Source organism: Malurus melanocephalus, unplaced genomic scaffold (genome assembly GCF_030028575.1).
Source record: "Malurus melanocephalus ecotype Western Australia unplaced genomic scaffold, MMel_1.1 scaffold_50, whole genome shotgun sequence".
Classification (NCBI taxonomy): Eukaryota; Metazoa; Chordata; class Aves; order Passeriformes; family Maluridae; genus Malurus; species Malurus melanocephalus.
In genome coordinates, this window is record NW_026623282.1 from 2,486,631 (window position 1) to 2,510,722 (window position 24,092).

Consider the following 24,092-nt stretch of genomic DNA (forward strand, 5'->3'; position numbering starts at 1 on the left):
CTGGTTAGCAAAGCAGCAATTTATGGGAAAATTTGCGCACAAAAGTGCATGAAGTGTCCCTTTTAGTCAGGTTTTCAGCTTGCAACAAGATTTAAAATCCAGAAGATTTTAAATGAAGAAAAKGATCCTTTTTATCAAAWAAAGAAGRAAAGGATWCTTTTTATCAAATAAAGAGTTCAAYTACAACTATRTAGSTGAAGTGACAGGAGAAGGACTCAAATGAAAACTTTTCAAAAGCTGGCAAAGTGAAATCTCAAACTGTAGAGACTAACTAAATGTGCCTCTATGGGCTCTTAGAGATGGAGAAAGTTTATGTTAAGTTTTAGTTGCCAATTTGAAAYGTTGACCAGGGGACTGCCCTAAGAAAAGTCTTTTCCTTCCTCTACTTCCCCCAAAGAGTGTTGTTCCACAGTGCGAGCTTAGCTTCTGCTGGCACTAAAAATACACTTGTGCCTGTTTTGTAGCTGATGGAGCTATGCCAATTTAAATTAGACTAGTTACTTGATTCCTTCCTTCCAGCCCATTCCACATGAAGACATAAAGAAAAGAATCCTTGTTATAACCTGTGCATCCTGTTCCACAGAGAGAGAACTAGAGTGGGCTTAATTATGGGCCTATGAAGAATAAAAATGAAAGCCTTGCAATATGATCTTCACATTCATTTTCCTTCTTTTTCAACCTCACATTTAGAGCTATAGTTAGTCAACTTCTTCCAGAAAAAAAAAAATTATTAACAAGATAATCAGTGATCRTCAGTAGAAAGAAATGGATGGAACTAGAAGGACAAATAAGGGAGAAAAAGCTCAAAATAGTAAAATTAAGACAAGTGTTTTTCTTTATCCCCAGCCCATCACTGAAATTACAGTTTGTCAAAAGTAATGAAACTGTAATTAAGCTGCACAGCTTCAAAGGATACAGATATTCAACTCTGCACAGGGGCTGCTCCCAGGCTGCTTCTATGTCAGAGAGCAGTGCTATAAATTATTAGACACAATGACTTCTGGGGTTTTTTTCCGAAGCCTCCTATAGTAATCATCTCTATAGCAGGTGTGTTCTGCTTGACTTTGTGTCTTGAGGAATGAGATGAATCGGCAAACTTCATCTGGAAATGTCTTCCTGGTGCTACAGAGGATTCAAGTATACAGTTACTAGCCCTGATATAGCCCACTTAGCACTTCTCTGTCCTTCTAATAGACCAGATCTGGAAAAGGTTTATATTTCCTTAATATTTTCCAGGCTCAGATTTCTAGTACATTCAAAATTGCTTCCAATCAGCATTGAATTAGCAGAGGATTCCACAGAATCCAGACTGYTGCAGAGGATGTGGCTAGGGGAGAGGGAACACAGCCAGAGTTCATGTCCCACTGATTCCCAGCTGTTGAAACAGTCATTTTAGTTGACTGACAGCTGGCTGCTGCACTATATCCTGCCAATAGCCCGATATCCYCATGTGACAAGACTTAGGAGCACAAAGTCAACTTTAAAGCCCCTTTTCCATCTACCTTTTMGACTCATGAGGGATTGAACTGCTGCAGAGAAAGTCCCAAGGTCTGCTTTCTTTCATTTACTCTGATTTTGGGAAAAAAAACCATGGAAATACAAAAAAGATAACAACAAGGAAGATGTACCAGCAGAGCTTACATGCAGTAAAGGCACTTCACTGCAGCATAGAAGCCGTATGTAAGACTCTGGTATTCACTCACCCCATCCTGGCTTTCATTTATCATATGAATCACACTTATTTTGACCTTAACATCCCCATCCCACCTGAGGAAACTCAGTATAACTTCTAAACACACACACAAACAAATTCTGTGTTGTCATATCAATGCATAGAATTTCACTGGAGYTGAATCAGAGGCGATGGAAAAACAACAGTAGCTCCACACAACATTTTCCCCACATTTCTGTCCTACGCTCACAGATTGAATTACTGGCTGAAGTGAGTTTGTTTTTCAAGGCACAAAATGTTGTTACACTAGCAGGGATGACCAGAATGCAAGGAAGTCTTTCCCTCTGCAGTGTCGTTTAGGAATGGAACAGAAAAGTTTGTGCACAACTGGTAAAAAGTGCTTTTTTCACACTTTAAAAAAGATGTACTCGGTCAGGTGCAGTAACTTTGAGGTTTCYTTGTGTCACCTTGGTTCTTACACAAAGCTAAGTTTAGTCAGAACCAAGGGAACTCAACTGGGTCAATTGGCTACTTAAACCACTGCTCCAGAAGTTCMCTGCAGTCATCAGCTCTCACACCTCTCATGGGGGAAGAGCTCAGTTTTGCCTAATCCCTGTTTGGGCAAAATGCTTTTATCTAACAGAGAAATTGGGGTGGGAAGTCAGTGCATCAAAAAAARCTACAAAATTGGATTTTATATCATATGCCTCTCCATAAGGATTTTAGAAAAGAATACATTAAGAAAACATAATACCATTATGGATGTTTCCTGCCTCTTGTTACAACTTGGCTTGAATTTCAGGCATATCCTCAAGCATGTTCTTGATACCTTGCTCCTTTCTAAATGCTAAAAAATTGCTCAGCCCTCAGGCTAATCCCATTCTTAGAAAGAACTGATCTTCAACTGCCATGTCCTCAGTCACAGACTTTCTGATTCAACTGAGTGTAAGGGCTCCTGAATTCACAACTTTCTTCTGGTAACTAGAGTTCTGGAAAGACATCTTTCTTCAAGCTCAATTTCACACACAAAAAAAAACTCACTTGAAATAACGTATTCAGTGCAACTGCTCTGTGATTTTTCATTAAATAGAAACTAGCTTTCAATTTGTTGAAGTTATAAAAATTAGTGATAGACTTGCCACCACTTTAAAACAAAAATTGTGGAGCAGCTGCTTCGTACTGGCAGGTTGATTTTCTCCTTTAGCACCTCTCATTAATGACTTCCTTTTYTGTCCACAGTGCTCTTAAAAGGCATATAAATTATCTGTCCCTCTCACTGCTACGCAGAAAATATTGCATTTAATACAATCTTTAGCCCTTGGATAGAATTTTCAGCATCCAAAGTCCTGTAGAAACACCATCCCATCAATCCTGACAACAGCCTTGGGAAGCAAATACAGAGATATAGAGTGCAGTAAGTTGGTCAGAGCCACAATAAAAACCTAACACAAAATTCMTGCATCAGTCCAAATCCCAAGGTTCTTATTTCTCTTTATAAAGTGAGACAGTGCCCCAAMCACCACTTTTCCACCACAAACTCCTGCCAGGAGTCTGCCATAGACAGCCAGCTTTACACTGCAGTGGCCAGGTTTGTCAAATGCATTCAACGCTAGGCTGGGCTGAGTGAGAACACCAGATTTCAGGACAAGTTCTTTCCATGTTTCCTGAGGTCCAGAGCAGTCAGCACCACACTTCTGCTATGGGACAGAAGTCTGCCTGTTCTAGATATCAAAGATCCACCTTATTTAACTTACATGCAGCCCAAATTTCTAATGAAGTGAATGCTTTGGCTACACTGATTTCAGTGGCCTTGCTTCTAGGAGTGTCAGAGGAAAGCAGATGAAGTCTGCACAAGGCTTCTGCTGACCTCAGTGGGACWTTTTGGTCAGAACTGTATAATTGCCTGAGAGGTAAATTTGGCAGTCTTATCTTCTTCATGGACTTTTAAAGAATTCCCTCTCCTTTCTCCTCTAGACAAGTTCCCTGGCATTTCAGAAAAAGCATTCAGAACTCTGCATAATGAAGCCATACAAAAAATCACAAGGAACTTTAAAAACAGACCATCCTGAAAACGGGTAGGCATTTTTGTATCAGAATGGCTTATGCACATTTACTAACTCTTTGCCTATGGAAAGCATTCATTCAGTTCTGAACATRTTTATATACTTCAGTGATTCATTCCTCAAATCAGTTTCAGTCTAATGAAACCATGGAGCAGGTTCAATGGTACAGGTAATAAACCATTTTCTATTCAGTAGATTTGTTGCCACATATTTTCATGCTAACAAGTGCCAAAATTGCGTTACCCATATGAAAATCTTTTTACCATATTATTAAATTTCACTAATGTACTAGCTGGAGAAATTATTTGCTCCTTGTGAGTAAGTAATACAACTTGGAAAATGGTCAGATAAGGCAAAGTCAGGATTTGCCTACACCATAACACAACTCATACCTTCAGATCTAATCTGATTACAAGTAAATATGGCATATTATCAGCCAGACTGAAAGTATTTCCATAGATATCCTGAAGTAATTAGGATATTGGGAATCTTGAATTACCAAAACTAATTCCACTCTTGCGTCTTGTCCTGAGTTGWGGACAAGCTAAGCACAATTTGTATCATTTTGTTGAAACACCTTTCACCCTTCTAATTTGCATACTTCCAGTTTTAAGTGGCTCTGTCAAAAAAGGCTGGYTGGAAAGGTCACACCCCTACTGAGCATCTATTTTCAGTCTTCTCATCTACTCAAAGTGAGCTGCTGTCAGCCCTCCAGACATCCCATCCAAATGATTGCTATCCTACTGACACTCGCCAATTCYTTCTGAGCCGTGCAATTACTTTGATATCACTGACTGTTAATCAAAACAAAATATTTTCTGCATAGTCTTTTTAATGCACAGCCTTAAAAATAGAATGTTGGCAGACATTACAAACATTTTTCAGAAATGCAAGTGAATGAATTGAGGTTTTTTGAAAGTAACTTTGTTTATGTTCTTCCAAAATGAGATAAACCACATGGGAATCAAATTTGGGAATCTTAATCCAGGGCTGCTACTGGAGTTATTCTCTTCCCCTGAGTTCAGCTCCATGTAATCTACGCTTTCCTCATCTCTTTTTGTGTTTTCTTCCTCTGCAGGTGAATTTTACTTTCTCCCTTTTAGAAAATGAAGACAGAAAGTGTCTGCTAACACTTTGTAGGATTATGTTGAATTTTTCCAGAAAGAAATAGATTCCTATTTAAGAGAAAAGAAAAAAAATACAGAGAGAGTAAAAATTACTTCAATTTTCTCATTTTGGTCACATTCCAATCAAYCTGAAGAGCCTCCTTTACAGCTGGATCAAAAACAGAAACTCCACAAACACTACATTCCAAAGGGAATAGTTTTTTCCAGCTTTTATTGTCAGATGACTCCTCCTTTAAAGTATTTCTTTTCTCTGTTCAGATAAGCTACTGCACCCAACAGAAGGAGAAGTGGCTATCGATATTAGTAATAATAAAAGCTATTACCCAACTTGATTGTATTTAGGGGAGGAAGCCAATTTTTCCATTTGTTTATTGTGATGGGGATAGAAGGTCAATACCGTGGTTTATCATTATCTCCATGGCTCTCTGACAGAAAAGCAATCCAGCAATGCTTGTGTTTGGTACAGAAGAATGAATTCTGCTGAGCTACATCATCTGCATTCCCTCACGKAAGGAAAGATGCTCTCTTCTCTTGACATTGTTATCATTTCACTTACCAGGGCTTCTGTGGCAGGCACTTCTTGTCTCACTACAGACCACAGCCTGGCTGCTCCCCTTAGTGCCAGATCCCAWGAAGTGCCAACTCTTATTATTCTGAATTTTGATTAAAACCTTTATTCTTTGCACAGGAGTTGTGARGATTCTTTCATGATAGATGGAGAGTGTGAGTACAGTTTTTCAGATAAAAGGAAGCCTCCTAGAGCACCAAAAGCAAGTCAGATCTGCACTGCTCTGGTAGGGCAGCATGTCTCCTGTGTCACTGTGACATCTCAAAGCCAMATTTTTACACCCAGCAGGTGACCTCYTCCATGGTCCTCCTCCTTTGGAAGRGCCAGGTCACTTATATGAGCCCTTACCAGCCACAGCAGTAAGGAAACTGGGTCTCTTCTTGATCACTTGGGAGTGAAGCCTGCTGCCAAGAAGCTTTATAATACTGTACAAAATAACTCTGGTGAATTGGGAAGGAAAAAAAAAAAAGTCTTCCTTCCCTGCAAGCTAATGATAAGCAATATCTCTATACAAAAGTACAAAAGCAGACCTGGATAAGAGACGAGATCAAGAGGATGAAGATCTCTGCAATAGACGGGCTTCTGGCCAAAAGTGGAAAACAAAACAAATCTAGCTCTGAGCCTGACATTACATCAGCCTGTTTATGCCTCTTTTCTCTGTCAGCTTCAACTGGAGAACACACTTTTGTTCATCTTTCATCTGCACAGCACCAGGTGCTTTTGTCAGCAAAGTCAGTTCCATAAATGACTGCATTTCATTGTCAAGAGCAGCAATGACCATGGGTTTCTTCTATTTCAGAAAGACACTATGGGAAAATTAATGGGTTTTAAGATGCTTTTCAGTCTCTGAAAAGCCTGAAGAATAACACTACTTTATTGTAAAACTTTCAGAGCCTTCAGAGCCTCTTACAGTAATGGTAATGTAAGTAAAACACCAAGATGGCCAAATCATTGTCCAGTGCTGACACTCACTTAGTGGTGACACACATGATGGAAGATGCACATCACTGCTGCTTTGGGTATCACAGCCAGAACTSAYAGAAAAACAACTGGAAYTAAATCTTGAAAGAAAAGAGCACAAAAGCAAGTTTTCTAATTCATGGTAGAAGTCAACAAGATCCAGATACAAAAGCTTCACAAACACATCATTCAGGTCAATTAATGTCAACTGAGTTGCAGGTTCCTCTGAGGTGAAAACTGTTCCAGTTACTGTTCTGACAGTGTGTTGCCCAACTGCCCAGACCTCTGAGATTTGAGCAGAAATACAAGCAGCAACAATGCTGTAGAAGGTGACAAATGCATCCTTCTCAGCTGAGAATTTAGACAGCTTGTAGCTTTTTTAAAAGTGGGAGGAAGCATAAAATGTTACAGCACCACACATCAATACTGTAAAAAAAAATCTTTGAAAAGAGATGTAAAAGATGTGCAATTACAAAYAATCATGTTCCTACACTCTCAGAGAAAGCATGGAAATAAACACAGTACAAGATAAACACATACTGTTTTCAGTCTCCTGGGGAAAGAGGTAATGACTCCCAACAGAAAAAAAATAGCTAAATTAAGGTTGTAGATAACAGCACATTGTGATTTCTTTAGTATCTGTTTTAGTACTACATTAGAAAAGTACTTGATTAAAAGCCAAAAAAAATTAAAACATTCTCAGTTACACAGATATGGCCATGTAGTCATGCAGCTGCCATTTCTCCAATTTCACTACAAAAGTTAACACCTTACAGGCCTTCTCTTTCACCACTTTCAAAAGCAGCATCTACAATGAAAGCGAGACACACCAGCTAACTCCAGGGTTAAGGGTTTTGTACGRGATTTGGAAGACCAAGGCTCTATTCCCAAGCCAGTTACAGGTGCTCATGACTCTGGTAAAATTAGYCCAGGCAAGACAGAAAAAGAGACCTCAGTGCTGGATGCTGTAGAGTTCAAGCCCCTTCTCTGCCTGAGGATACATCAGCTGTGCTTCTCCCTAGGCTTAGTCTCTCCCTGGTCTACAGTGGATAAGGGACACACAGATATTCACAGATTCTCTAGAGCAGTGACTCTGGTGATTAACCTGCTCTGAAAGGGGGATGTGGTGCTCCATGATTAAATACAGTACTAAAGTGTCTGCTCAAGGATCAGTACAGACATGCACATGCCTTCATCTGGAGTTGTAATGCAAATAAAGCAGTTTCCACAGGACAGGCTAAAAGACTCAAATATCCCRTCACCAACCAAACCAACTCCCCATTTAAACTGAGACCCACGTGCCCCCAAAGCAGGTACCACTTCTCCYTATATTGTGTAGGGAAAAGTTTTCAGCCCCTCAGTGCTGTGGATCCCACTGCCCGACAAAACCCCTGAACTCTTTTATTCATCATGACTACTGCAATACAAAAGTATTTCCGCTTACTACAGATATGCTGGGGGATTCAGAGTTTGAGGCACAGAGTCACTGTGGTAGCAGGAACTATATAASCACCTCACAGAGGATTTGGGTAGAYCAGCTCCTAATTTGGGACCATATTGTCCCCAAGGAAGCTTTGGTATTTTAAAATCATCAACTTAGGTAGGGGGCTGAATACCAACAGAGACTGATGACAACAGCCACACACAAAGTGACAACTCCTTTTCCCCTCTATCATGGCAAGTTAACTACCAGAGCAGTACTCATCACTGTATTTCTACATAAATAAGAACTCCCACTGACATAAATATGAGTTTAGTGTGAGCAAGACATACATAAATGTAATTCCTACTAATAGGCACATTTGGAGCTGTCAACAATGATTTGAATATAACACTAAGTAGTATGAAGAGAAAGCCATAAACATTCCATATTAATTCAACTTGCAAGAAGAAGGTCAGAGGACATAAAGCAAAGCAAAACTAAAGCCAGTACTTGTCAGATGGAAAAGGACAATAACAGTTGGAAAATAATTTTATTTTTCAGACTTCTAAGAAAATTTACAAACAATGGTGGTGTAAAAAGAAAAGGAACACCCTATAAAAAAAGTTGACATCATTTCTCAAACCATAGCATCAAAGGAAGTTACAGAGCAACAGGCATACAATGAAATTCTATTCATCAAATTAGTATTAGTTAAGTAGTTAAAAATGTAATAAGTCTAATAATAAATCTCTACAGCTTACTCAGAAATCTCATAACAATCAATTCTGAGCTTAAATTATACTTACAATAGACAATGAATTCATCTCTGCAATCATCTACAGCACTGAGATCAACTAGGTCAAATTACAAAGCAAAGGCACACCTTGRGAAGTCTGTAAAGGACATCTTGAGCACACCACAATTGCACACAACAGAAAGCAAATCACCTGCATGCTTGCTTCTTAGTCCCCTATGTCTAATATGAAATACAATATGCAGACAATAGAAGCAATATTTAGTAACTCTTTTCATGCTGGTTCTATTCTTCATGCAGAGTGACAGAGAGGCTTTCTTGCACTATTTTCTGCTTGAGCTTGGCACTTTCCCAGGGTCTGTTCTCCCTGTTTTCATCATCATCCTTGTCATTAGTGGAGCAGGTGGTTCCTAACAAGTCCCAATCAGGACCACCACCATGCCCTCCACATATCCATGYCTTCATCCTTCAACCTCTCTCCAACTCTTCCTGTGCTGAACTCCAACACACACACACACAACATTCCCAAACGTTATCTCCATTTGCCAAAGTTTACATACAGGGCAGAAAACAAACAAATGCTCATTGCCTTAATGACTGCTGCAGACTTTCCTCTACTCAGACCACTTTAAACAGTCGGCATTTAAAAGCCATTAACACAATTTAATTAACAGCTTAASTCAAAATTGCAAAGGAACTCCAAACACTGGCACATTAAGGCCTTTTGAACATGAATTTGAATAAACATGAAAACCTGGTGTCTTCATCAATTCACAAATCAACTCCTCCTGGCCCTAACTTAAATATATCCTCCTGTTCAATGCACAAGGAATAATAATAATTTTTTTAGTTACAGCAGATGGATTTGTGCTTTCACTGTGCTCATCAGACGAAACACCAAAGACAGCGTCCATTAAATAYTGCTAAAATAACTCATCTTGACAGTTCAGGAGAGTGCATCAAAAGGTTATTTTTTCTTTCAAAAGTAAAAACAAACCCATGAATCATTCCATTTAATGAGACTTCTTTCGTGACTGCTTATAAATTGGTTTTAAAATATAGCAGATGTGCATATCTCATACTAAAATAAAAGTTATTAGGAAAGTCCACCAGTGTTTATCACCAAATTTGTTCAAGTATAGAYAATATCAGAAATTCTTGCCAACTTATCTAATTAGGGCAGCTAGAAACACCATGAAACCTGACAGCACTTTGCAATAAAAGATGTGGGCAATGATGTCATTGTGGTCAACAAGCAGTTGTAGTGATATAATTTAGCTTTTAAAGATTTTGAAGATATTTGATGGAATACTCACTTTCAGCTTCCCATCTTCCACAGATACCCAGGATAAGATCCAATAAATCAACAATTTGGATCACCCAGGAACATTTAGACCATGTGAGCTAATCGTACCTCAACTATTTCTTTGCTCCCTGCCTCTAGCAAAACCACCTTCGAGCTTTCTAATCCCAAAGCAGAGCCCTTGCAGGGGGGGAATCACTCTTGGTCATTTTTCCCAAATTCAGGGAACTGGGAAAATAATAACAGGCAGCAGCCACAGGAAGCCAACAGCAGACACAGTGGTGTGCACTCCCCTKTCTGCCCTGCCTCCAGCCACACTTTGGTGCAGGTGGCTGGTAAGGATGGCCTTGGAAGGTCACTGGTCCTACTGACCAGTGCAGGTGCCTCCCTGCCTGCTGGGTGCCACAGSTACAGGACAAAGTAACACCCAAGGGGCAGTGACAGGGCTGTGCAAGTGCCCAGCCAGGCAGAGCTTTCCAGTTGCCAAACATGAGAAGTCAATGATGAAAATAAATGAAACACCTCATGAGAAGAAAATAATCTCTCAAATTTATAACCTGTTGATTTTTCTTTCATCATCTACTAGACATTCAAGTCCTTTTCATAGCAGTGGTTTATGTAATCTCATGTTTAATTAAATACACACACTTCAATGGCAGTGTTTAATTCCTCATGCACAAGTCTCTCTTGCTGAATCCCTGCTTCACACATTCCCTAATTTAAGCTCTCCCTCTAACCTTCCTAGCAAGCAGCTTTACCTTCTTCTAGCTTAGCAAACACATTCACAAATAAAAAATCTTCTCCAGCATGGATAAAAATAGACACATTTTCATGCAATTATAATTAATGTATAAAACTTACTGCCATAAAAAAGACAAAAAGGTATTAGGTCCAAAAAGAAGTCAGAAGAGCATCAAAGTCTTACTAACAAATATTGGCAAATGTTTGGAAAGGCAAATAACTAAACTGTGGAGGTTCATTAAGTCTTTATGTGACTGGTCATCAAAAATAAGTTTTCCTGCAAATAAGCTGTCCTGTTTTGTAGACTGCTGATGAGTTTTTGTGTTCCTCCTCTAAAGTACCTCCCACTGGCCTGTTACTTTACTGRGCTGCCACCCTGCCTTGACTCTCCTGTATTTCCCCAGTGAGAAACTTGCCTAACCTGACTTCTTGTGCAAGGCATGCTCAAACTAGGATGACAAAGAAAAACATCAATAAAATAAAAATATGCACCCTGATCACTTTAAGAGCAGCACATACTATTTGACTTCTCTTCCTTCTTTGCAAGTGCCAGCAGCAAGACAGGTCAATGTCCTGTCAGGACTACGTCAATGTCATGCTTGCTTGCCATTATATGTGACAAATCCAGCACCTGCAATATTTTCCTTTCACTTACATGTACACAAAGCCAAAACTGGCCAAYTTAAAAGTAATGATTGGTGGCCTATATTGTTTAGTGTTTACTTGAGTAGGCACAGGTTTGTGGAAACCATGCGCTAAGCCTCTCCATTTGAGCATAAACAACATAAGTTATTACCTGTTCAAAGTATAAAGGAAACTATCTTATTTATGATCTACAACTTAAATAACTTTAAATTAATCATGATCTATTAACTAAGGTTCATTAGCATCTGCTCAGTATTAGGTATTTACCTTTAGTCCACCACAGATTGGACAAGATGAAAAAAGAGCTCTTGTCATCCCAAGGTGGGGGCTACATGTGTCACAGGGGTCAGCTGAGGCCCCACCAGGTGGTGACAGCTCACTGCTTTTGGAGTCTGACACCTGTCCTTGTGGTTTTGTATCTGACCACCTTGAACCAAAATCCACATATGTCTCATCACTTGAGTCCTTGCTGCTTTCTGTGAKTAAGGATGAAGGCCTCCCTCTGTGCTGGCTGTGCTCGGGTCCCCTCCGTGCTTCCAAGTGCGGTAGCAGCAGTTTTGGGTCAGTGGCACCTTGAGCTGGCAGGGCCTGGTCCTTGGGTAGCGTGGAATCTGCGCTCTTCGGCTGYGCTTCTTTAGAAGCCGCCTGTAACACACTCCTGGGTATATCATACACGTGTCTGAGAGAGCTGGGAACCTGATACTCYGACCCCACAGCTCTCTGGGACTCACTGTGAGCACAAGTGCATAGGCTCTGATCCGAAGGAAAGTTCAATGGCAAGCTTAGCAATGATCCAAACTCATCCCCGTGGCAAATGTCCAAGCTGCCAGCATAGGAAGAGAAGCTCCCAGAGTAGGAAGAGTGACTGCCAGTAGCTATTCCGCTGTCAGAAGAGCTCTGACGGCCKATTTCCTGCAGCTGTCTGGATCGCAGGGGCTTCGGAGGGGGTTTGGTGGTGCCACGGGCCCCTTCTGGAAGGGTCTTTTCTTCTCCCAGGTGAATGCCCTTGGCAGCTGCCAGTCCATGGCTCTCCTGAGAGGTGCTGGCTGAGGACTGCTCCGGCCACGCTGCCAGCCTGCTCCCAACACTGACATCCGAGTGGCTGGTGTCCGAGGACGAGCTGGAAAGGCTCCTGTCATCTCCTAGAACAGAAGAGAACACATCAACCTGTGTCCAAAACACAATCAACAGACTGAAGCATGGCAAGTATGTATAAACAGGAAGGGCCCTGAAATTCCATCTGCTTTTTGCAAGTGCAACTTCATCAGAAAGACAGAATTCTTGCAATAACTCCTAGACCCACGGGAAAAATAAAATGCAATAGTATGTCACCTTGCCCTAACCCTACCATGCTTTGGAACACAATGCATTCAACAATAAATTTTTAAAGTGTATGCACCAAGTTCTCCCCTTTTCAAACATATTTTGCTTTCATGCAGTTGAGTTACTCTACCAAAATACAGCCATACATCACTGTACATATGAGAATACTGTTATAAAAATGTTTATATATCTGTATACAGAAAGGTCTTCTGTGATTCATTTATTAATATATTGCAGGATTTTTTTTGCCCTCAATGATACTTGCAAGAAAGGCATTTTAACAGGTAATTACTGCCATCAAAGAGAGAATATGGAAGAATAAAATTTAGACATTGACATGAAAGGGCAAAAGGACAAAAAAAACCACCACACTAACAAAAAATGCAAAACCAAATAAATACGAAAACACTCTCTTGTAGCACACACAGCCTCCACAATGTTATTTTCTTCTTTCTCAACAAAACTAATGTGAAAACAAAGGCAGAAACTGTATAAGAATTTGGGCCATGATTTCTGACCAGAGGGACTGAATTAAAAAAAAAACAGGCATGCTTATCTATCAAATCTCACTTGTTTTCTATCCATTCAGTCAAGTCTGATAGTAAAATGCTAATTAAGAAAAACCTCAGCAAGTCTCACTGGAATTTGGTCACAAATTACCACATTACCCAGCAATATCTAGGCTAAAGCAGCCATGGACATGTATATAAGCACATAATTAAGCTCCTTCAGATATTAAGGACTTCAGACAATGCTGTTAGAGAACTGCCTCACAAACCACATAACAAATAAATGACTTGACCGTTTCYCCATTATTTTTCTTGTAAGCCCCACATCCTATAACACAGGCCATGTAACTTTTAAAGCCTGGGCAGGAAGGAATATAATTTATTTTTATTTCATTGAAAGTCCTTCTTACCTCCACTTCCTTGGCGACTCGTATGAGACAGCAAGCTCAAGCGCTTTTCTAATTGCAAAGCTTCATGAGCCAATCTTTCTTCTGAATAGGCTGGATTTGTACTTGGATCTTTAAAAAGAAACAGAAAATAAATAAATAAATAAAGGAGGAAACACGGAAAAAAAAAAATAAGGAAAGAAAAATAGACATTCCTATGTTAGTTTCTTATGTTTGAAATGCTGATTGGAAAAATGTATGGGACAATCTGACTTCAAGCATATCCTGGACATGTGCTACATAGTAAATTAAAATTACAAATGTCAAAGATTTACAGAGATTATACCCATTGTCTGCAACAGTTACCATCAGGGGAGGAACAYTGAGGACTTGAAAACTAATTTGGCCCACGTAAAATGTGTCCTGAATTCACTGGGAATATAATATTGAGAAAGGCCAAGTTTTTCATTCTAGAAATTTACAAATCTACATCATAAAGTCATATTCATAATGATTAATTTATCTGACACCTTCCAATCCAGATCATCTATTTAMAAAGACTTTGTTTTCAAGTTTGATGTTCAGAAGGTCATTAAGTTCAGACATCAGAGATAAAATAATCAACCTGGTGGCTCTCTGTTTCCATGTTTRATACAAGCCAAGTTAGAATTACATAAATCACTCCTAAAACGTACTGTCATGGATTTTCCTCATACATTTTAGTGAGTTTGCCATTCCAGCTGAAATTATTTCACTGAGGGCTCATTATATTCCAACAAAAATAGAAAGAGAGAAAGTTAAACAGAATGTGGAAGAAGTYTCATGATTAAAACAGGCCAGTTTCCTCTAAAACATTTTGTTTCCAGCAGGCACAACAATAAAACCAGATGTTGCAAGTAATCATAACCATTATCCCAAAAGAAACCTTATGGATTCCTTCAAATAACACTGATGAGTGTGCCATGTTCAGCGGTTGCAGAGGACACGGTCTGCTGACTTATTCATCATCAGACATTTCAGTAGTTTTTATTAATACATAGGGAAAGTAATTAATGACAGAGAGAGCAGAKTAGGCTCCTAACAACTGCTGCTCTTGTATATCTGACAGCTGGGTAGTAGAAGCACACCACAAAAACACTGAATCATTTAATAAGGGAAAAAAGGATGAAAAAGGCTATACATTGCTGCGGTTGAGTTAGTAAGACAAAAAAACAGTCATAAAGATGAAAGAAAAGTTTAATTTTCACCCCAGATCTTTTAGTTCTAAAAGACTTGGTTTCTATACTGTCAACACAGCAGTCAAAGCATGCTCACAGTCCAGGGAAGGGGTGCTGCCAGGTCAGCTGAAGCTACATGGGAGCTTTATTAACTATGCCTAGAAACAAACTGCCACATCTGTCCTCCCTAACTATATTCACTTTCTGACCTACCCTAGGTAGTAACAGAAGTCATAATGCTGAACTTTGTAACTTACTTTCCCATGTAGAGGAGGTTTCCATCTTTGACAGTCTGCAATCTGGGTAAAATCAGCAGAAAAACCAAGATATACACAGGTCATCTATAACAACATGCACTGGAAACCAAAGATGTCCTAAGAGGGACAAGGCAATGAGGCCCATGACAAACAGGGTCTGTGACCCCTGTGTCTCAGATCAAACGGTACTTGGCATATTCCAAACTTAAGAACAGAAAACAGACTGGTGTGCATTATTTTCTTAGGTCTCCATTCCCATTTACACTACAAGACAACTCACATTAGGCATTGACTGGTTTGAACCTGTGCATCTGCTTACTCAAAAGAAACCCCCAAWGCTTCCATGTGGACCTCTGCCAAAGGAAAACACACAATTTGGCCACCAGCACCTGTGATGCAATCCAGGCAGGTCTGTACAAGGATCTGCTCAGTAGCACACAGCATTACAAGCTGCTGAGTCTATTTTTTAATGTCCTTTGCTCCAGTTACTCTGCTGTATCGGCTTAAATGCCGTATGTCCAAAAAAAGTTCAAGAAAGATGTTCAATGAACACTTTGAGCATACAGTTGGCATAACGGACCAGCAGATTGGTCAAACCAAGATGCAAACAGACTCTAACCCTTCCCACACCAAAGAACTGTCAGTAGGAAAGGTCCTTTCATTTTTCTCAGAATATGATTACTTGACAAATGCAGATTTCCAGAACATTACTAGAGCACCTAGAATTAGTTTTTCAAGTACCTGATATCCCTCTAACAGACAGCAAAAGGTGGTTTGTTTTTTTTTTTTTAAATGGTCAAATGATTGATCCTGTAAAATTGGCTTCTAATAAAATACAAGATGAGGTAGAAGGGAAGTAGAAGCAGCAAATCTGCACTTCTCAATTGCCTCCAGAAGCCTAACTCCCTACCAGCTGCACAGCTACAGAACACAGCAGGTTTCACCCAACAACATGAACCCTCCAGACATACTGTCTGTACAACAGAACTCAAAATTTTTAAACTTCCCCTTCAGTATTGCCTGTGTATAAAAGAAGTATATACAATCAGGTTCATAGTTATGTGCGGCAACCTCTCATTGCCCACTTTTGTGGAAGATTGAGCAGAAGAACCTTACTCAGCAGGTTCTAGGAAATACCCAGACAAATAACTTCGAAACCTGACAAACATACACAGAGTCTAAGTTTTAGATAATTATTTTTAATGTCTATCTATCAGTCTTACCCAAATTGTTTTGCCGTTAATCTTCTCTGCTAATAAGACAGACTTCTATAGAAAACACACTCAGTATTATTCCCCAGAAGAAAGAGATTCTTATACCAGTATTTTTGGTTACAGACTAGCAAGGTCTCTTCAGGAGGTTTTCCTACAGGATCAGACTATGGATCGAAGTCACTGGCACCCACCTTTTAGGGACCAGTCCCTACTGGAGAGCATAACCTATAACCTCCCATGACTGTTGTTGAAATTATCCTTTTTCAGTAAGTTTTTCRGCCATAATTCTACAAAGCTGGATTTGCTGGCATCATCCTATACCTTTTGCATGCCCAGTTCACACCCTCTAAATAGCTGTGTGGCAATTTACCATATTGGTAACTCAGGGGGACAGAAGCAGCATGACCGGTACTGAGCCAGCTGGCCAAGGAAGTTCCGACTGCTTCTGCCCACACAACGTCCCAAAGCAGCTCCAAGAACAATTAGAACCTTCACTTCCCAATCTCTTAACAAATGGATCCTGTCATGTGATTCACTCAGGTCCTTCAACTAATAAAATGTTTTATCATTTTCCAATCAAAAATGGATCCCTTGCTATGAGGGAAAAGATTTCTTATGTGAGGCACTCATTGAAATCTTCTTAAACACTGCTTTGGGGCAAAGGGGAAGGATTACATCAAATTTAGCTGGACTAAAAATGCCTCTGCTGGAGATTTTATTTTTACATTACGTTGGTGGGTATTCATTAAAGCCACATCAGCTGCTCATCGTGGGAGATTTTGAATACTTTGGTAACATACGAATAAAGTGTCACAGTAATTCAAAGCTCTGGGGTTGTTCAATAAGCACCTGTCAGGAAAAAATGTATTGTATCCAGTTCAGTCAGCAGCTACTTAATTGATTATATGCGTCTTTAAAATGCAACATTGGTTAGTTACTTCATTAAACAAAATTAGGTAATTTAAGCTGAAAATCTCTCCTTTCTTCCTGTGTAACTTCAGGCATATCCATAAAACAGGCCTGGACCCTCACCTTCTTGCTAACATCTCCACACCTTGTTAAGATGTCTGGAGGAACGAAAGGATGTCCTAAAAGTTTGAGGAAGATCCACTTGGTACAGACACTGCAGAAAGCAACCACAGAGCTGTCTTGCAATGGCCAAGACAAAGGTGTATCAAGCTTTAACAAAAAGAAAGATGAAATAGACCAGAGCAGAAAGCAGCACTGTACCCTCCAGTCAGTCATAAAGCAGCCCAAAAAAAGCCTCCAGAATTAATAGAGAGCATCCAGACCATCAATATTACACCTGSGGTCTTTCCAGACTGCAGGACTAGACTGTCACAATCAGATAGAGAAAGTGCTGCTGTGCCCACTGATCAMAGATATCACTGGTGGGCTGCTGGGCCTTTGCTGTGTTCAGGGCTGGCATTCAACATGAACCTTGCTAGTGAAAAAAAGGATTTCAACATACACCTGATAAAYAAACATTTCTCAAATAATAAGCATGGAAATTCAGTATAGATTGCACCCCATACAATCAGTGATTCATCACAAAGTCCATATCTAGACTTCTGTCAAGACAAAATGTAAAATTCTCTGATCTSTTTTCTAAATATCTCTTCAAGGCCAAAAAATAGACCATGCTAGCAGACAATTACAGCAGTTCTCTTCCAACTAGTAGCTGGGAAAAACAAACCATCCAAAGACATCACATCACTCGAGTGCTTTATTGAAAATATTACACTTCCTAAAAACATCTCCAGGTATCTATACCTACACGACCTTTACCTTCCCTCTTCTTTGTCTTCAGGAGCTTTTTCATTAAACCTGATAATGCAGCTTTTAACAAATCAAAAGCTTCAATCTGCTAATGGAGCTATCAATAGGACTGCTTTGGTACAATTATGAAAAATTAATGGACTCCCAAAATACGTACAATAAGTAATAAACCATAAAACATCTAATGTTCTTTTCCTTTTTCAATTTATTTTGATGTACACATAATAAAATTATTATTTATCATGAGAATAGTAATTTCATATAGTAAATTAATAGTAATAGTAACTTAATAAATAGTAAATATTCATTTCCAAAGAATAATTCAGGCTGGAGGGGATCTCAGGAATTCAATAGCCAGACCTGCTGCTCAAAGCAGGTCTGCTATGAGAGATCAGACCAGATTGTGTCACCTGGCAATGCTCAGACAAGTTCATGAGTCCCGCTGCACTGGATTTTCATTACATATTTTATAGATTACATAATAAAATAAAATAAATAAAATCCAGTATTCATATCCATGTGAAAAGAACATGCTTTTTAGGAAATAAGGTMTCATTTTTAAAACTACAATCCTGAAAAGAAGATGTTAATATTGTCCTTGAACAAACACACCTTGCAGACCCAGTTTACAAATTCCATCTGGATACTAGGCATTTTACATTCATTTAAGAATCACTGTGGCAAGTAAGAAAACTGCTCATTTTTCAGTCTTCTTCAAACCATTCTCGACTATCTCCGACTACTTTCATGCTAACAAATAAATATTGCAGCACTCCTTTTATCTAACCATATAGTTGAGCTGTTTGCACCTGAAGCAACTGGCTTCATTCATTAATCTTTTTTACTAAGACAGACTATACACATTGGCTGCACAACATCTAMAGATTGTATTTGTGCTATGGATGTTGGTGTGACTGTGACTATTTTTACCACATTCTTTCTCTGTGAATCTGCCCTTTGTGTGTTTTCTTTGCTTGAAAATCCCAGAGTGTTCAAGAATATTTAATGTTTAAGTTGGAAAGGTATAAGCAATGGCAAGATGCCAAATTCAGGCAGCAAAACTGTGAAGAGAAGGTTTSTCTAAAATCTTTTTAAACTGCACAACAGCAGAACATTGCATACTAAAGTACAGTTGAGGTTGTGCAGTATTCTGCACTGTAGTAAATATGAACAACACAGACAAGATGTTTCTTGATAGAATCCCCAATCTGGAAGTTTTGATCTAGTTACCTGAAGTGTACAGAYAATTAATCTGTTTAAATGCTGATGCTTTCAAAAGGTTGGGAGAATTTCAGTACTTGACAGTGTGCAGCTGGTAGTCTTGCCCTTTTCAAGCAATACAGTACATTCTGTGTAACAACAACATGATAAGGAAAATTAGTTTATGGATGAGTCACCAGAACTCTACATGTGCGTGTGYCTTAAACAGATCTGTACAAGCTTCTGCATGGGATAACAGATAAAGGAGAACATAAAAAAATGTTTTTTCCATGAAGGAACATGTACATAGGAAGTGACAACAAATGGAAAGACACAAGGGTAAAAGGAAAGTTAGAGGGCCCAAGGTAGCTTGTATAAAGGCAGAGGACTCAGCAAGAACATGAGCACAAATCTCTACAAAATACTTCCCCTCTCCAGAGAAAGAAGATGTAATCAGGTGGATGATATTCTAATTACAAGGTCATCAAGCACAGAAGAGAAATGAAAGGACCTCAGAAAAGAGGCCTTCTCTTACAAAAAACACCAAATACTCCCCAGGATGTTCCACATCCACTTCACGCTCCTCGGTGAGGTCAGAGCTCCTGAAGGAGGGAAGGGACTGTGGTATGTGGCACAACAACCCACAAACACCAGAAGTGATAACGAAGATGTGAAAGCAGATTTACTCCTACATGCTTCTAAAAMATGAATCTTCAAAGACTGTGCCATCTAAAAGTTAAAACTCAAAATAGTAATTTTTTAAAAAAGACAACAGAACTGTTGTTTGTAGGCTTAATTTTTCAGGACATAGATTTTTGCTATGTAAAAGATTTAGTTGTATATATATGTATCTGTGTATATATATATATGCCTGTATGTATACACATCCATCGCTTTAGATATGCAGAAAAACGTTTTCAATACCAAAGCTTTAAGCATCAACACTGTTTCTGTCGCTGGGTTTTTTTCTGTTTGCTTCTTTTTTTTAGCATTCCAGTTAATTGAATGTAAACTTATCATCACACAAGAATGACTTTTTTGTCCACTATTCTGTTTGATTATTTAATTTACTTCTGTCTTACAACATGAGAAAGACTACATGAACTGAGCCTTGTGTTTATTATGTTTAATTTAAACTAATTTTTCATAATTTATTTTAACAAGTGTCACGTATAGATCTAATCTTTTCCATGATATTTGTTTCCTGCAATTATATTAATCTTATAACAGCAATAAAACCCTGTCAAATACTTAACTGTCTAATACTTAAACAGAAACTTAAGTATTTCCACAAATCCCACCTCATCCTTCACCATGCCTGCAGCCTATTCTCACAGTATTCCACCACCAAATCACAGATCATTTTCTGCAATCTCATTTCTACACTTTTGTCTGTTCAACAGAGTCATTCTGACTCAATACTGTATTTCACCTGCTGAAATCAAAAGGCAATAGGGTTTATTATGATGCCATCCAAATTCRTCTCTGAACATTACAGTGGATGCAGCATTTACCACGAAATAAGAAATGAAGTTTAATCCTCACACATCAGGAAAAAAGCTCAAGCTGAAAAACATAAATGTTATGTGGAGGCCAAACAGAGTTTTCTAAGGTTGACAAGACATAGAACATTGTGTTTTGGATAAACTCAAAATGCTCCAGAAGTTAGTTTTCCATTAAACTATCAAAATAACAAAGCAGACACAGATCCAAGTTAAATGTGTAAGTTTAAAACTAAAATTACAGTTCCTTTTCAATTCMTATTGCCATCTTTTAGTACTGTTAAATCAGAGAGGGCTAGAGTTAGCAATACCACCAGAAGTATGAATGAGCCAGAGCAGCAGGGGCAAACTGGGTACATCCAGCTTATAAATCTGCAAGGTGACATTTCAGAATGAAAACCACTTTGCACTCTGCACACCCTCGGTGTCTGCAAGCTGTTCTTGCAGCAGCAGCAGTGAGTGTGAGACATGACAAGCTCCTGCTTCACTTGGTTACTCTACACTTCCTGCATTAACCTGGGAGCACTGGACGCAGACCAAAAGGGCCTTTGGTCGGGGAGATGCCGCGGACGATGCAGTCRAACAGGAAGCTGATCTGCTCCCCTTCAGCGCAGGAGAGGAAAAAAACACCAGCCCCTGCAAGAAAACACAAGATAAATATGTCTGGTTTTCACCTGGAAACACTATAAATATATTTAGCTGAAGCTATTTATAACATAGCAATTAAGAGTTTTAAGTGCATGAAAGGAAGTCAACAAGATATTCTCCTGGGAAAAGAAATTAAAAATTCAGGTCAGTACACACACATTAGAATCATAAAATGCCTTGGGTTGGAAGGGACCTTAAAGATCATCTAGCTCCAATACCTTAAAGATCATCTAGTTCCAATCCCCCCTAAATGCTGACACCTTACTCTCAACAGCTGTCTAGGTCTTTTACCTTTTACCTCTCTTATTTACCCCTAAAATTTTGTAGGTCAAATTTTAGCTATGGAAGAAGTGTTGGGGATACTTTAGGTGTCTTCAAAAGAATGAATCAAGTTAGTTCTAATTTTAACCAGTTTTAAGCAAGAGGAGCTTTTTATATACCAACAAATGAGAATTTGGTTATATTGTTGGATTACAGTTTAGATTTTCCTAGACTAAGTCCTATGTGTCTATTATTAACAGAAAGTAACACAACTCCACAGGTTGTCATCAGATCTTTACCCTTTGCTCTATTCTGATATTTGCTTTCCATTCATTAAGAATAGCCCCAAGCAAAATTAGAATGAGAATCACTAAATAAACAAACAAGTTATGAGCTCCATGGTACATGGCGACATAAACAACACGAAAGACTAGAAMAGCTCCACAAAACATTTTATTTGAGAATTGTCAGTCCAAATATAAATCACTCCAGGAAAAAAAAAATTACCTTAAAATATCAGGCAAAAGACCACCTCAGTAACCAGCAAATTCAGGGAAATAAAACTTCAGTACAGACAAAAAAGTAAATTAGTTAATATATAGACCTTGAAGAAGTGCTGCCACTTCAGTAGAGCCATGCACACCAGAAAACTCCAATACCAAATCTTAGACCTGCAGTACGTTTTTTTCACCTGACTCTCCTTCTGACTCAGGCCCCTGATCTGGAMATGTTTAACTTCTGCATGTCTTTAGCCAATTCTGAGTTGCACACATATTTTTTCCAATTTTAGTCAAAGCAGCAGAGCTGATCTTGACCAGAATGACTGCATCCCCATCACTTTCCAAACATATGCCCTGTCATATCCAACAGGATACTCACATTTCCCTTAATAAATGGATACACTTTTGACAGCTTGACAAGGGGCTATGGGATTCAAACAAAAGGAATAATAAAGAGTGAACCACAAGCCACAATAATTATTTTAGTAAATTAGGTACAGCCAGCAAGCTGTAAACTGACCACTCTAGGAAACATATTCTGGTCCACACTCTTTTATCATTCCTAATTTATGGCACATCTAAGCCTCTGCCTGTTCTGCTTAAATCTATTCAAGACAACATTGTCAGAGGCATCTTCATAACTTGATTTGTCACTCCACCTCATTTGCATCTCTTCAGATCTTGCCTATCAAGAATTCTTCAACCAAAGAAATATAAACACATCCTGGCTTCATGATCAGACACAATCTAGGAGACTACAATATTATTAATGCAGGTATGAAGGTTTTTGCTGGTGACTCACTTGCAATCTTGCCCCATTTCCCCTCTCCAAGAGATGTCAAAGTCAAAGGACATTGAGGACATTGTATTAGGAAAAAAAACACCTGAGTGCAATTCAGGAATAATTTGAAATTCAGCTTTTTCTTTGAGCTGACTTTTCCTCCCTGAACAGAGAAGAGGGAAAGTACAGAAACCTGACCTTTGCATTCTGTGCACAATGAATAAGCAGGATATAGAGACAACAGAGCAGAGGACATTCATGTCTCAAGCACAATGATTTACTAYGTGGCTTGATAATTCAGCAGAATCCTACACATCCCTATTGCCATTGAGGGCCAAAAAAAAGGATTCCTCAAATATTTCTGTACATAAAGAGCACATCTGGACCACTTTGTTCTTTTATAGCTTTTGTCAAGAGTTACTTAAACTCYTAAGAGGTTCTACAAACCTTTAATGGAAACAACGGCAGTGCGTGTGTGAGYTGGCTGCTTAACTCAAAGGATTTTTTCTGCAAATAACTATCAGTCATTTGGAAATCCCAAAACCAAATGTGATGACCTTTACCTAACCAGTGCAAGCAGTGTATGCCCATGTGCATGTGGTTACAAATCCAACATACACATACAAGTTCTTTGTAGGGTCTATTATTCACATGAGCACCTTAATTGCTGATTGACTCTCACAGGAAACATTTCCTTTCCTGTTTTGGTGGGTAGAACTAGAATGCAAGGGAAGGAAGCAGTCTAAGGGTCCTTGCAAGAAAACATCAAGTGAGATGAATGAGTAGGTAGGGCTTAACTAAATCAAGTTTTAAAGCATACATAAAAGTAAGAGATTACATTTCTTTTCCGCTTTCTTGAGAAAACTGAGAAATTCACTACTGGAAATTACATATCTCAGTCATGTGTTGTAACAGGTTTGGTGCACAGGCATTTAGAAGCCGAGGAGTATGTGGTATGCATCACTGTAATACCACACAGCTGTTCACCAGACTGAAGGGCTCACTCAGCTCCCTCCATGGGTAAGAGACTCGGTGAAAAGCAGCCTCCAATCACTTGCACAAGGCTGAAACACTGAGCCAGTCCTCTGTGGCAGGCAGCAGTAAAAGCTTTTACAATCCCTCAAGCATTCAAGACAAGTTACCAATTTTACAAAACTTCCAAGTACTGCTTAATCTTGCTAATGTTGATTTTAACTCATCATATTAAGAAAGCAAACCCATGGGCAAACACACTTTCAAAATGGACAATAGCCAAAAAT

General features: G+C 39.0%; 1 protein-coding gene across 1 annotated transcript in view; it reads right to left on the reverse strand.

Annotated features, from left to right (window-relative positions):
* Positions 1 to 24,092, reverse strand: part of DOK7 (docking protein 7) — a 57,977-nt gene that overhangs the window by 23,584 nt on the left and 10,301 nt on the right. The window contains exons 5-7 of the mRNA XM_057365273.1: positions 21,160 to 21,279; positions 13,499 to 13,606; positions 11,524 to 12,398 (exon numbers count right to left, since the gene is read on the reverse strand). Of these exons, the coding sequence (XP_057221256.1) occupies positions 11,524 to 12,398; positions 13,499 to 13,606; positions 21,160 to 21,279 (1,103 nt within the window). The remainder of the gene's footprint in view (positions 1 to 11,523; positions 12,399 to 13,498; positions 13,607 to 21,159; positions 21,280 to 24,092) is intronic.